Here is a 15,181-nt window from a genome sequence, read left to right as displayed (position 1 = left end):
ACTGCAAGAAAAGATGGCCAAGATCACAAATAGAGAAGAAAACAGATTTCCACCTGTTCTGGGTTCCCCGAAAAATGGGTGTTAAACTGATACAGGTCCAGCTGCAGATCTTCGCAGCTCTGCAATCCAGTAACTCCTCTGGACAGCCAATGGGATTGCAGATTTTTGTCACCTGGTTTACTCGACTTCATTCAGATAACCCTCCACCAACCCTAATCTTAACCATAGTGTAAACAGGCATATCACTGATATCTAATGTAAGGCGACAACCTCCTCAATGGAGTGGAGCTCTGAAGGTCTGCAGCTAGAGTTGTTTCATTAAACCAATGATGATGATGAGGGAGATGGGTGGGACTGGGGGGACTGCAAAATCATATGAGTGATGACACGCATAGGGTATTTCAGCTATGCTAGTGATGAAGTTGGAGATCACCTCATATACTTCGGTGCCTGTTCTTTCGAGTTAGCTCTATCAGGTACCTTGGGAGAAAAAGTTTAACATCAAACTATTATTGTAAAAGATGTATTTTTTCCCTGTTTTGTTATCATTTAATATTAGAGGTGGCTAAGGATCTCATTGTGCAAGCCAATTTAGTTAAATGATGGAATGGATAACACAGTTATAATACAAATAGGAACAAAGAAACATACAGAATACTAATGCACAGTACTTATGAACTGGAGTGATTATTTTAAAATCCCAGACAAATTGTGAAGGAGTAAGCCATGCGTGAACTAACAAAGAACAATGCAGGATAGACCTTAGACCTTAACCTGATCTCCAATATATCGATGGAGATTGCGGAGATGGAGTTTTTAACATTTGTATTGTAATTAGTTATAGTATACAATAATGGAAAATTCAAAAGAAATAAAAATATGTGATGGTTCCAAACAATAAAATTAAATACATATGTCTTAAAAGTTTTAGAACAAAGGAAAATATTTTTTCTATCATAAAATGATTTTATATTAATTAAATTTTTTTTCTGATATCACTTAAACATAGTTGATGATAATTTTTCTTAACATTGTTTTGTATATGAAACATAAAAACTATCAAGGCAAAAAAAAAAAAAAAAAAACGATACAAAGTGGAGTTGAACAACGATGCCGTCAATTTACAGTCAGACATGTTACCACTTGCACTATTCTTCAATTACCATAGACCAGAGTTTCTTAAAGTGTGCCGTCTTTGGATCACCAGTCACTGTTGTATTTAATGGGAATGTGTTGTGTATGGTTCAGAGAGAGTATTAAGATGGATCGCTGCAGGTTGTTTAAGCAACTGACATTGTTCAGTTCTGTTAAAATTATCATGGAATGGGTCACAAAGAAACCCTGCCACAGACTACCCTCTCTCTCTGTTAAATGTAAAATAATATTGTGGTTTGTAGTTGTTTACAATGACATTATTTCAGTGATACTGGATTTTAAAGTGTTCAGTAATGGTTAAAAAAAATCTCTCATGTTATCCCTCAAGGAAACTGACAAAAGTGACAATATGCAAGTAGTGCATATATGCCAAATTGGGGATGTGCTATGTATTATAGAAAAATACAACAAAAACAAAGCATTAAACTAGATTGGCATCATTCAAGAGCTAGCTCTGTGAAAAAAATATATGAAGAAAGGCCAGAATGTCTTATACTGAAGCTTCTTTATCTGTGAAAAAAATATATGAAGGAAGGCCAGAATGTTCTTATACTGAAGCTTCTTTAGGCATCCATGAAAGAGATTGTTAATTAAGGATGTATTGGTCCCTACAATATTTAAGGAATAAAATTGTGATTTTTTTCATGTTAAATGAGTAATTGCTGTAGCAGATTTACGCTTATTATGAAGGAGCAAGATTTCTTATGGTAGGATGAAGTACTTGTGCCAAGCACAATATTTATAAGTAATTCATCTTCAAATACAATCAATTCATCCATTGGTAAGAGCACATAAAAAGTAAAATGCACCAACACATCTGTCTGTCTAAGTGTACAATATGGAGATGTCTCTCTGAAATACAGTAATATTTCAAAGTCATTTGTAAATTCATTGATAAATAAATGTAATTTCTTTCATAAACCTAAAGAAATACTTTTGCTGCAGGAAGAATGAAGCACATCAGCAAATGTTTAGCTATCTTACCTATTATATTATTTCCCTTTAATACAAAGAGCACAAAAACATTTTCATTAATGTAGTGCTCCAGTTTTTCAAATCCTTCATTTCTTCTGTTTTTATCAAACAGATGGACTTGAACAAGTAAGTTTTCTTCTTCTACAAAGCAAGAGTCCTAGAAAAAGAAAACAGATCAAGTAAATCAATGGAAACCACATAGATAAAGGTTTAACAGTAAATTGCTGATAAAGGTACAAGTTTCCAATTACAATAAATTACAGCAGGAACAGTGTGGCCCTGTGTTCAAACAGTTGATTTTAACACACTATGACCTATAATCAAAATCACTGTTCTACTGAATTATGCAAGCAATTGTCCAATGTGATTGTGCACTACACTGAATAAAATCAGGCAAAAATAAAAGAAAATCAAAAATGCAAATAACCCCAAAAGATGCAGTTGAGTACAACAATTTTTATTAACCCACAATTTAAAATTAAGATACTATACTAAACAAATTTACATGAAGTCAGCAATACAGATTATATATAGTCAAATGCCAAGCAAGTTATGAAGTGTATGACCAAATTTTAAGAGGTTTTTTCAGCTGATCAATGGCAAACCAAGAAGCATAAAAATGAGTATATGTAACACTATGTAATGATGTTTTAAACTACTGAAAAAAGCTGACATCCTGTCCTATTACCTGAGAATAGTGAACACCTCTTTTAGGTATGTTACATTCAAGCTGTAGCCACAGCCTACTGCTATTTAAAGCTTCTTCCTGCAAAATTAAAAAGGAAAGATTTTTCACTTATGACTATTTGCTGCTCAAAAATGAACATACTGTAAAGCAAACCATTTACCTAAAGCTAATTGTAAGCAATTTATTTTTAAAAACTGGGTAGAAGGAGACAAAACTAACTTGTAACAGAGAATAAGAGTTATTTATTTAATCATCTTCTCAGATTTAAAGTGCTGTGGCCATCTTGCTTCATTAACGTTAGTTTGCTTATTCATATTGTCAGCTGGAGATGCACATTTCACAAGGTTAATACCTAACAGTTCCAACCTAAAAGCTACAAAAAATAGCTTCAAAGTATCAGGATTACTAATTAAAGATGACTTATTTTAAGAAACCTAAACAGATATCATACAACTATCATTAAAGAAAGAGTAGTGCACAAATAAACACAAAATTTGCCAGATTCAGATAGGCCTTACAATGTATGCAAGCACCACTAATCCATTAGGAGTCCATTCGATATTTTACATCTGATTAATATCTTATTGCATTAAATGCTTTCAAACACAGACTAAACATGCTGCATCAATCGATGACAAACAAGCAAATGCTAATGCAAAGATACTCATTCTAAGATACATAAACTGTCATAATTTAGGAATGATTATTAACAATCAAAACAAACCTGAGTCTTTGATCGTAATATATGTATATCTGGAAAAATGAAAGTACTGGGTATTTTCAGAGGCACACCTGAAGAACCTAAAGATATGCCAGCACCAAACAGCTGCAAAATAACACACAAAGGTTTTATATTTTTAGTTTTTTTTTTTGCTATCAACATTATATATTTTACTTCTCCGCTACATACACATTTCAATTATAAATTAACCAAACAGATGTAGGGTCAATAATTAAATACTTATATATTAAAATGTTTTAAGAATGTCAAAGTTAAATAATTCCCTTTGCTATTTTTTGTTCTTCAAATTTTAAAATTATATTTTAAAGGAATAATGAGGAAAAGATTTCTTTAGTAAAACTGTTAAAGATATCAAGACTGACCTGATAGGAAATAATCCCATGAGAGGATGTGTTTATAAATAAAACATTTTCTACACTTCCTTCCTTTGTTGGCAGGAAGATAACTTTAAATGAGGATTTTCCTCGGGGTGGGATCACCTGAAATGAAATAAGAAAACACTATTAGATAAAAGTATGCAGTGCACTGAATACTCAAAGAAAACATAGACCTTATCAGTTAACTTTCTGGTCTTGTTCAAATAATTCATTTTAGGAATGAACAACCTACTGAAGAATTTAAACAAAATCTAAAAGCTATATGCAAAATCTTGAACAATTAATAGTCTAATAAACATGTTTCAGAAACAATGAATAATAAAAACACGATGTATATAGCTTAAAAAAATGTCAAAACAAAATTATCAGGCTAAACGTAAAACTAAGATGATTTCTCTAAAAATATATTTCATTGATATAGATCACAACAGTCACTCTTCTCCTTAATTTTATACCAAAATAATGTAATTTGGGTTCAATACCCGACTGTGTACTGTCTCTGTTATACACTCATTATGTTCTACAATAACAAGCTTGTCAGGTTTCTGCGAGACTAGAAGCCTTTGGCTTTACAGTTGCTCATTTTATTTTTCATAGGAAAAACATTTAGAATTAATGTTGCTGAAATTACTAGTCATAATTTCATTCTAAAAGTTGCACCTCATTTGCCTGTACTTTTATAATATAAATAACAGGTAAAATGTAAATCAGGAGAAAATAAAAACCGATTGCTGAATTGTTTTCTATAATAGTACTATAGTTCTATAATAATGAACTTAATTTTCTTAATGAGAACTACTATAAAAAGGAAGTATAAAAATTTGGTGTACAATAAACAAAGGAAATTGCAACGTTTGAATAGCTAAAAATTGTATTACATAAAACGGACCGTTTTAAAAGAAATACAATTTATTTCTGTTTTGCAACAAAAGGTTCAAGTTATTAGGCAAATCACTGGTAAAGCAAGAGTAGTCTTGTTAAGTCAAAACATACTTCAGCATCATTTTGTTAAAACTACAGTAAAACTGGAAGGTATATACAGTATATTTAATCGAAGACAGAAAACTAGATCTTTTTCCTTAAAAAAACGAGAATAATAAAATAATTTGTTCTCTGTTTTGCACAGCCATACAGTTTTTTTCTTAATACTGCTTTCAATAATCTACTAAGACTGAGTTCATGCCAAATGCATTGCAATTCAAAATTAGCAAAAGTTGTACTGAATTTTTAAAATTGGTTTATTACTAAAAACATATTGAAATTGAAAAATTATGTATCAACAATGTATGCACAAAACGTTACAGGGACCAGGGATCCTGTAATAGTCTGATTATGCTGACCTTCTGTTGCAAGTCTCTTTGGATAAAAACTAATTAAGTAAATGTAAAACTAAATGCAGTTGGATACACTCAAATGGATGTTAACTGATCACATCCTTTTGCAGCTGTGAGAAAAGTAGATGCTAAATGTTTAATACGTAAAAATTAAGTCTCCTGTAAATAATAATGAATACTTTCTTTTCCTACTTTTTTAATGGCACATCTTTTATGATAAAAGCTTTATGATGTGTTTGCAAGAGAAGGCAGTCAATTACCTGGAAGGCAAATCAGAAAGACTGCATAAGTTACAGGACAGTCTAACATTATGTGAGTTTTTTTCTTACACAACCACATTTTTAAAGAAGTAAGGATTTAAATTAAATTAATTGAAGTTTGCTCTTTTCTAATTCTTTGATATTAGGATACATTTTGCTGACAAGCGAGTGTACTGCTCTTGATATATAACATACCTATTTGTAAATTACAACTTGCTCATTCACTGATCATATTGTGATGATCTATTTTGTGATCTATGCTAACTTATGCTGAAGAAAACTACATAAAAGTCTCTAGATTTTATAAACAACTACCTGATTACTCAGTGGCTTTGCTCACTGAGTGCAAGGGATAAAAATTAAATGTAGTACAGGATATACAGTGGTGTGAAAAACTATTTGGCCCCTTCCTGATTTCTTATTCTTTTGCATGTTTGTCACACAAAATGTTTCTGATCATCAAACACATTTAACCATTAGTCAAATATAACACAAGTAAACACAAAATGCAGTTTTTAAATGATGGTTTTTATTATTTAGGGAGAAAAAAATCCAAACCTACATGGCCCTGTGTGAAAAAGTAATTCGCTGAAGAAAAACAAAATGAAGACTTTGGAGTGGCCTAGTCAAAGTCCTGACCTGAATCCAATTGAGATGCTATGGCATGACCTTAAAAAGGCGGTTCATGCTAGAAAACCCTCAAATAAAGCTGAATTGCAACAATTCTGCAAAGATGAGTGGGCCAAAATTCCTCCAGAGTGCTGTAAAAGACTCATTGCAGTTGAACTTGATTGCAGTTATTGCATTTTGTGTTTACTTGTGTTATATTTGACTAATGGTTAAATGTGTTTGATGATCAGAAACATTTTGTGTGACAAACATGCAAAAGAATAAGAAATCAGGAAGTGGGCAAATAGTTTTTCACACCACTGTAAATTATTAGACAGTAAAACATTAACATATAAGAAGTAAAGATACATTGAGCAGTACTGGAGTGCTTTCAGGTAAAGTACATTCTAAAGGTGCAATAACACAACAGGTAAGTAGCACTAACAGCAGCTTAAATGTATTTGGGTCATCTCTCGGTAGCAGATCCCTTGTGAAAGGCGCTATATGACCGCTGTGGTATAGAAATTACATTTTCAATGTGATCCCGCAAATTTCTGCCAGACAACCTTGCATTATGTGCCTGTGATTTAAGAGAAAATGTATTCTGAGAAATGTGAATGCTGCCCTTCTGTGCTTAATGGCAGAAGGTCCAAACAATTCCCAAGTCCAAAACTTAACATGAACAGGTCGGTACATCTTCTTAGATGTAAACCTGTGGTGTAGCGGGTCCACAGCGCACAACAAAAGGTCCATTTTTAAATAAATAATCACCGCGTTCGCGGCTTAGCAAGGCGCCGTGGTAGCGTGGCTGAAGCGGTTCTTGGGGCGATTTGTGGTGTGGCCGTTTCTCACCTAAGTGCACAGGTGAGAAACTGTCCACATCCGTGATTGTTCCTGGGGCCGCTAATTTGCCACAGCTGCCATGCCCTCTTGATAAATAGAAGCGCAAGTCGGATAGAGGGGAAGGAAAAGAAAGGAAGGTTGGTTGCAGAAGGAAAAAGCAGGAAGCAGTGAGGAGAGAGAGAAAGCCGGTGCGGGAAAGTGAGCGAGTGAAGGCTCGCATGCAGCTGTGCAGGCAGCCTGGGTGTTTGGTCGACACCCGGGGCGTAGTAGTTGCGGTTGCTCCCGCAGAGTTTGTTTTTATGAAGGACGGGAGTGACCGGAAGGCGGATGACTCTCCGCATAAGACCGCGGAAGGCAGTGGGATTCGGGACTTGGTGTCCCCAGCGTGAGAGCCTTGGTTGTTGGGGAATCCCAAGTCGCTGTTCGTAGAGCCTACCGGAGCCAGGAATCGGTAAGGTGACCGACCAGCAGGAGAGTGGACAGAGGGCCAGCAGCTGGTATCGCAACTCCCTTGTTGAGAAGCCCAGATAGGAGGAGTAGGGGAGTTGCCACAGGAAAGAAGACACCAGGCTTTGTTGTTTTAAACGATTGCTTCCTGCATTATTTTTGTTCTATTTCATTTTAACCTCCACAATAACACTTGTTTTGATGGATTATTTATTCAATGACTTTAAATGCACTGCACTTATTTTGAACACCTTGTTTTTGTTGTTGTTTTTAAATAAAAAACTTGACACTTTTTCACCATCCCCTTGCTTTGTTGTGCCTCACTGCTAAGCTCATAGGTAACATTACCGACGGTGTAGGGTTCAAAAGCTCCCATGGAGATGGTTGGGAGCATGGAACGAACCCGCATCGTCACAAAACCCTCCATCTTCTTAAAAGAATTAACCACAAAAGCAACCTTGAATGTTGCAGGGTTTTAGTGACCTGAACTCACCTTAAGGGCAGTAAGTAGTCGTGCAGCACAATTTACAAAGAGAGTCTTGCTTCGATGGCGCCGATTACACTCATTCGCAAAGATTTCCACTCTCCCAGGAGCCCACGGGGCACTCGAAGTGTCACAAACAGTGTGAGAAGAGAGGATGGTGCCCGAAACTGCGAAGCTCTTGACCCAGTGTAGCAGTCCGACATTCCGCACATCTGAGCGTCCACTTTGTTCTCACGACCCCTCACCGCTGAAGGCGGTGTCGTCTTCACATTGTTTACAGCTCGGCGCAGTTAAAAAGTAGAAGGACACAAAGCCGTTTTCCTCATCTCTTCTACTATCAAGTATTGCCAATTAAAAAAAAAACTTATAATGTGGTAGTTTCCGCGATAGTCACGTGGACAAATAAATAAAACCAGCGCTCAGTCGCCAGGCTTGTTCTGACAGAGGAGTCCAGAGAGGAGGGCTGGGAAAGGGCGACGCGGGGCGCACATCTATGGGATAGATTGGCGTGTTTGTATTTACTTCTTTTCAATATCAGTAAAATAACTCTTACACAAATAATAATTCATAAAGATGACATAAAAATGTTGTCCACAAACAAAGTGATTAGTTCCTGTATTATATAATATGTTCTCTGGTCAGACATAATTTCCATTTCGTGTGGTCATATGCAATTTCCGTTTCAAACACGAAAAGAATTTTATATATATATTGATTGAAGTGTTTTAAAAATTAAAGCATGTCAAAATAAAGAAAATAACACACAAATCCTGTTCAAGACTACAATCTTAATGTGGCATGACTCCACTCCAGTGCAATACATCACTTTGAAGACGTTTTAGGCAGTCTTGGGCATTTGTCATTAGAACAACTAACGGTAAATTGCAAGCAGTCAGATACAAAAACAGGAAGACAGAAGAAAAACTGCAACTCTGTACTTGGATTGAAGACTGCTATGATCTGTTGATTTATACTTAAAACATTATGCTTCTTTATTTAAAGAAATGTCATCAAAAGCTTTGTGACTTATGACTTATGTATATTGCATGTAACTATATTAGAAGTAAACTTTGTTGAGAAGTAATATAGGAATAAGTACAGTATGTAATGCCCACCTATTTTTTCTCCAAAGCTATTGCAGCACCAAATACACCTACAATACGATCTTTGGATAACACAGCAAATTAACCAAGTAACCAATGGGGGCCTCTCCCAACCACCTATACTCTACTACTGTTCTTAATAAGAGTATCAAATAAAAAAGGTTGTGAATAAATAATGATTGCCAAGACAGAATTGTAAAGATAATGACAAACTACTTTGGCTAACACTAAGAAATCTAGAAACTACTTAAAAAAACAAGGCCCCACATTATGCAAATAATTTACAAGATACAGAGAATCAGATATTTGAGTCAAAAGAAAAAAAGTCTAGAGTTGAAGAATGTATTTTTAATTAAAAATACCTTGCCTAGGCAAGCATTCTAAAGCATCATCAAAATGATTGATTTTGAACACTGGTGGAATTATTAAATAACTTGCATGGTAAATATACCACTAAACATTTTTAAAAACAGGTTTAAATCTATATTTAAGAATAATTCTATTTTAGCAAGTATCTGTCTGAAATATCATTTTAAAAAGTGATAACAACCCATACCTTTCAAAAGGTAAATACAAATAATAAAAAAGGTAAACAAATAATAAAAAATAAAGGAAAACTAATAAATAAATGTAGAAGAAAGTTACATTAACTGAGCATCAAGGCTCCAACAATTATAAATAGCATATTTCTTGTAAAGAAACACTCTAAATGGCTAAAAAAGGCCTTATTTTTAATTTCTATGCTAGACATAAAGCATAATTAAAGCAATACATCTATTCCATCCACACAAATTCACCAATTAAAAAAAAAGTGCATAAATTGCGTCAAACAAAGACATGAAATTTAAGAAAAATACATTTAAACTCTTCACATCAACAGACAGCATTAAAATTCATCAGAGTCAAAATAAATTACAGCCTGAAAAGCAGAGGATGTGCTGGCAAAAATTTTTTTTCAAAAACTCACCCTACTATGGAATGATGGCATATAAAAATGCGTGCTTGATGTAAACAGTGATATCAATGTCAATGGTAGATCATGACTAGGATTGAGGAGATTGACTACTTCCACTCTTGGCACCCCCACCGGCCTTGAAAAGAAAAAAGAAAATAGTAATTACAGGTCATTAATAATTCAACATTTTTAAAATTAAAGCTAATAAAATGCCTTTATGAGTGTGTGCTGCTTAATAAATGGCTACACAATTGCAAAAAAACTTTCAACATAGGCAATGTCATTGGGGAAAAAAAATTATTAAATCATAATACAGCATTTTCAAACCTATTTAATTCAAATAAATAACACTAGCAGGGTGGTGCCAGATTCTATCCCAACTGCACTGGGCGCAAGGTTAGAAATAGCACTGAGCATGGTGCCTGTTTGTTCATTGCAAATTAACCTAACTGGTCCATCAGTGGGGACATGGGAGAAAACCAGGAGGGCAAGGATGAAAAGTCATTTTGTTACAGGAGTTAAGCATAGCATGTTGTACCTGCGAAGCAGCAACACTAACCACTGTACCTCCCTTAATCATTTATGGAAAACAAATTTAATATGCAAACTAATTCGTATGAAAACATATATATAAATCAAAGTTTTGTTAAAACGGTAACAATTCATAAAGCATTTTTTCATATTATCACATATGCAGTTTTAGACAGGAAAAATGTGCTACAAGACATATATTTTAACTGAAAAGCATTGCATAAATTTTAGTTGTTTCTAGGATTCCTTTGTTTAATAAGCCTCCTGCAAACAATGAATGTTTTCCCTCTTAGACATGATTTTCATTTTAATAATCCTTAATTCTTCTTAACTCACTCTTCATCTCTACAAAAAACAAGCCAGCTTGCAGGTTTGCCGAACAGACATAAGATGGCAGTGTGTAACAAGTTTACTTCCTGCATTTGACTCTTTTCTAAATGAATGCATATTTGACATAATTACCGTATATCTGATATACTGTGAGCAAAAAGCTACTATATCAACAATGAAGAAATCCAGTACAATGTCAATTATCAATCAACATAACCATTTCTTTGGCTGAAAAATTGTGTTTAATACTTTAGATTGAGACAGAGAAAAGCCGAGCAAAATGATGATCTTGCCTGAAGAAGGGGCCTGAGTTGCCTCGAAAGCTTGCATATTGTAATCTTTTTAGTTAGCCAATAAAAGGTGTCATTTTGCTTGGCTTTTCTCTACATTCATAATGGCTAACACGGTACAACAACCTAGTACTATAGATTGAGATAATTATACATCAGCATCCCTAAAGTTGAAATTAAATAGCTCAGGTCTAACTTGGTTCTGTGAGTGTGAATATGCCCTATAATGAAATGACATACTAACCAGGTTTGCCTTCTATAGTAACTTGCACCTGATGCTGCAGCTTCTAATCTCTTATTGGACTATATTCGGTTGGATAAGGAAAAGAATAAATACATGAATTTCACAAAACCTAATCTTTTCATAAGTCATACCATTAATTGGCACACCGCACGTCACCATACTAACACATACATCATTTGAGCCATTTTTGCTAGAAATTCTTAAATAAAACTAGAAAATGTAATTTACACAACACTATAGTGGATTTTAATGTGGAGTATATGTTTTCCCTGTGTTTAGAGTTTTCTCTGAATTCACCGTTTTTCTCAAAAATATTCAAACAGCCTAGTATAAAATCATTTATGTTGACTGAAAACCTTAACCAGTATGAGTGAGAGTGTGCAGAAATTGTTTCATAGACCATACAATTGCAGAGTTATCATATAGTGTACTTACATTGCTACCATGCTTTGCCCGAGTATGGGCATCAGTATTGTATATGAAGTGCTATGTAACGAATCTCTCTCTCTCTCTCTCTCACACACACACAGATTTTCAGAGAATTTTTGACCATATTGAATAAATCCTTCAAACTGTGAAACTGAAGGTTGGAAAAAGTAAGTGAACCCTAAGCTAATGACTTTTTAAAAAGCTCATTGCAGACAGAATTTAGTACACCAGGAGTCGATTTAATGAAACAAGTTCAGAGGTGTGGCCTAGAATTACTTTGATTGATAAAAAAAAACACTATAAAGTTTGATTTTGAGCTTTTGACAAGAAGCATATCCAGATGGGAATCATGCCTCGCAGAAAAGAGCAGTCTGAAGACCTACGATCAAGAATTGTTCCATCTATAGAAGGCTGGAAAGGGTTATAAAAGTCATCTCAAAGATTTTAGATATTCCACAGTCTACTGTTAGGAAAAATGTCTATAAATGAAGACAATTTGGTACTGAGGCTACCCTGCCTAGATGACCCCAAGAGCACAACGCAAAGTCAGAAATGAGGTAAAGAACCACCCTAGAGTGACAGTGAAGGACTTGATAAAGTCATTAGAACTGGCTAACATCTCTGTTCATCGAGTCAACTATATGCAAAACATTGAACAAGAAAGGAGTCCATGGCAGGAAACCAAGAAGGAAGCCACTGCTATAAAAAAAAAACACTGCTGAACGCCTGGAGTTTGAGAAGGAGCACTTGGACACTCCACAACGGTTCTGGGAAAATGTTTTGTGGAGTGATGAAACCAAAATTGAACTATTTGGGAGAAACAAGCAGAACTTCATTTTGTGTAAAAAGGGTACTGCATATCAACATCAAAACATCATCCCTACAGTAAAATATGGTGGAGGGAATATCATGATTTTAGCCTGCTTTGGTGCATCAGGGCCTGGATAGCTTTCCATCAATGAGGGGAAAATTAATTCACAAGTTTCCCAACAAATTCTCCAGGATTATGTGAGGGTGTCTGTCCGTCAACTTAAGCTCAGAAGAGGCTGGGTGATGCAACAGGACAATGATCCCAAACATCACAGCAAATCCACAGCACAATGACTTCAGAAGAACAAGCTCCGCCTTTTGGCATGGCCCAGTCAGAGCACAGATCTCAATCCTATTGAGATGCTGTGGAATTACTTGAAGAGAGCCCTACACAGAAGACGACCAAAGAATATGGAAGACTTAAGGCAATTCTGCAGGGAAGAATGGGCTCAAATTACCCCCTGCACGATGCGCAGGTCTGATATGCAGTTACAGGAAGCGCCTGATTGAGATCATTGCTGCCAAAGGAGGGTCAACCAGTTATTAAATCCCAAGGTTCACTTACTTCTTCCGCTATCTTTGTGAATATCAGTACCTGTGACTTAGATGAAGATCAGATCACATTTTATGACCAATTCATGCAGTAAACCAGATAATTCTAAAGGGTTCACATACTGCATGATATTTTTGTAACTGCACTCGTTTCCCTAAGGAGAAAACCCCTACCTCCTCTCTCTTCATAAGCTGTCTGCGGGCCGTCAAGGCACTTAAAAAGATAAAATTGTTATTCCAAAGTGGTTGAGGAAAAAAAATTCAGCAGTTGCTACCTTTTATTTAAAGTTTGTGAGTGCTGAAGAAAACATTCCTTGCACTGAACTGGCTGATGGGAATTGTTGTCCCCACTTTGGTATTTACACAAGGCTGAAGATAAGATGAATGGGGTGGGGTAAATTGCATTAAATACCTTCCGTACTGGTTCAGTTGTGCAAAAGTGACTATGCTCACAGTCGCAGTTCCTGGTTAAGCACTTGTTTACACACGTCTTCTTCGAGCTTCGCCAAACTTTTCTCCTTTAACTTCACTTCTGAAGACTGCCTTCACCTACATAAACTGTCACACCACATTTCTCTGTGCAGTTGCCATCAGGTCTGTGGCGAAACAGGGGATGTAGTGTGTTGAAAAGTCCCACTCACTAGAGCATAATTAATGACAAATATCAACACATAAAGTGCTAATTGCTTTAATATAATGTCAACTAATTTCAATCAAATTTGTTAAGGAATTTCCATGGCTTTGGGGCAGATGTATTTAGTTTTTTTTTTTTTGAAGAAAAAGAAGAATTAAGAACATTAACTTCTTACTGTCATAGTTTATAAAAAAATATATATACTGTATAGGCAATTGTCAGCTTGTACAAACAATTTTAACATATTGCCTAGTACGCTTTGCTGTACACTGGCACTTAAAAACACTTCTGTCCTGCTGGTTTGTGTAAAATGAAAAATACACTTTTTTTTTAAATTGTGCATGCTCACAAGAATAACTACCATGAGGGTACTAAAAATCATTTCAAAAATATGCATGTTACATACAGTGAATCTGGCAATTAGTTGTGGTGCCAGCACATAAAGTGGTTTTCTTCCCCAGATGACTTCTTTCTGCAAGCAAGTGTTGATTTCTGCAGCTCTCTCTTCAATTCGTTGCTCTTTGCTTAGCTGACTGATGTTTTCCCAATCACAAGACTTCTCAATGTTTTCTTTTTTATGGAAGAAGCCATTCTTCTACAGTAAAATAATACTTCCCCAGAGCAACACAAAAACATTAAATTTTCTTTTTGTCATCGAACAATTAATCAATAATATACACCCAGATAGTGTGGATTAAGAAATGTTAAGTCTTGCATCAATTACTAAAATACTAAAGATTTTTGCTTTAAGTGTTAATTTTGTGTTTTTTAGATCTTATAGCAGTTGCTTATGTGGCAGGGAGTTTTTCCAAGTAATTAAAAAAAATATATACTGTATATACTGAAAAAACATCTGCATTTGGAGTAAAGGAGTATGGTATAATGACCCCCTTAGGAACAAAACAGGTTACTTTATCTCACAGCACACAGGTAAAAAGCATGGCACCAGAAAGTGTCAAAGTGTCGCATGTTGATTAGCACAAGCAAGAAATAATCTTGCTGTATTTAATACAAATGACAATAACCACCCTGTGCACAGGGAGGAATTATTCAGTTCTCCACAGATATTAGTAAAGGGAGCTAATGATTTCCGGAACCAGCCAACTGCCTTCCATAAGCAAATATCTTGCCATATATGGCTTTGGTGGACTGTCTATTAGCAACCCAGATCAAGCTGACAGCACAAGCTTACTCCAGTATATTTTCAAACTTCTCTTGATCTCACAGAAATAGCTTAATCCTATCACTATGTAAATGCTTTATCAATTACATTATTATAGACTTTAAGCTTTAAATTAAAACTACTAAATTACAACAATATCCTCTTAGGGAATTTAAGGATGCTGTATTAATTACAATGCTTTTGGTTGCTGTAGTTTTTTGGTATCA

General features: G+C 35.1%; 1 protein-coding gene across 1 annotated transcript in view; it reads right to left on the bottom strand.

Annotated features, from left to right (window-relative positions):
* Positions 1 to 15,181, bottom strand: part of tmem131l (transmembrane 131 like) — a 121,923-nt gene that overhangs the window by 51,057 nt on the left and 55,685 nt on the right. Inside the window, exons 5-9 of the mRNA XM_039750277.1 lie at positions 9,985 to 10,108; positions 3,923 to 4,039; positions 3,543 to 3,644; positions 2,819 to 2,896; positions 2,140 to 2,287 (exon numbers count right to left, since the gene is read on the bottom strand). Of these exons, the coding sequence (XP_039606211.1) occupies positions 2,140 to 2,287; positions 2,819 to 2,896; positions 3,543 to 3,644; positions 3,923 to 4,039; positions 9,985 to 10,108 (569 nt within the window). The remainder of the gene's footprint in view (positions 1 to 2,139; positions 2,288 to 2,818; positions 2,897 to 3,542; positions 3,645 to 3,922; positions 4,040 to 9,984; positions 10,109 to 15,181) is intronic.

Source organism: Polypterus senegalus, chromosome 4 (assembly GCF_016835505.1).
Source record: "Polypterus senegalus isolate Bchr_013 chromosome 4, ASM1683550v1, whole genome shotgun sequence".
NCBI classification, from domain to species: Eukaryota; Metazoa; Chordata; class Cladistia; order Polypteriformes; family Polypteridae; genus Polypterus; species Polypterus senegalus.
Note: the sequence above shows the minus strand (reverse complement) of the source record. Positions and strands in the feature narration are given on the sequence as shown.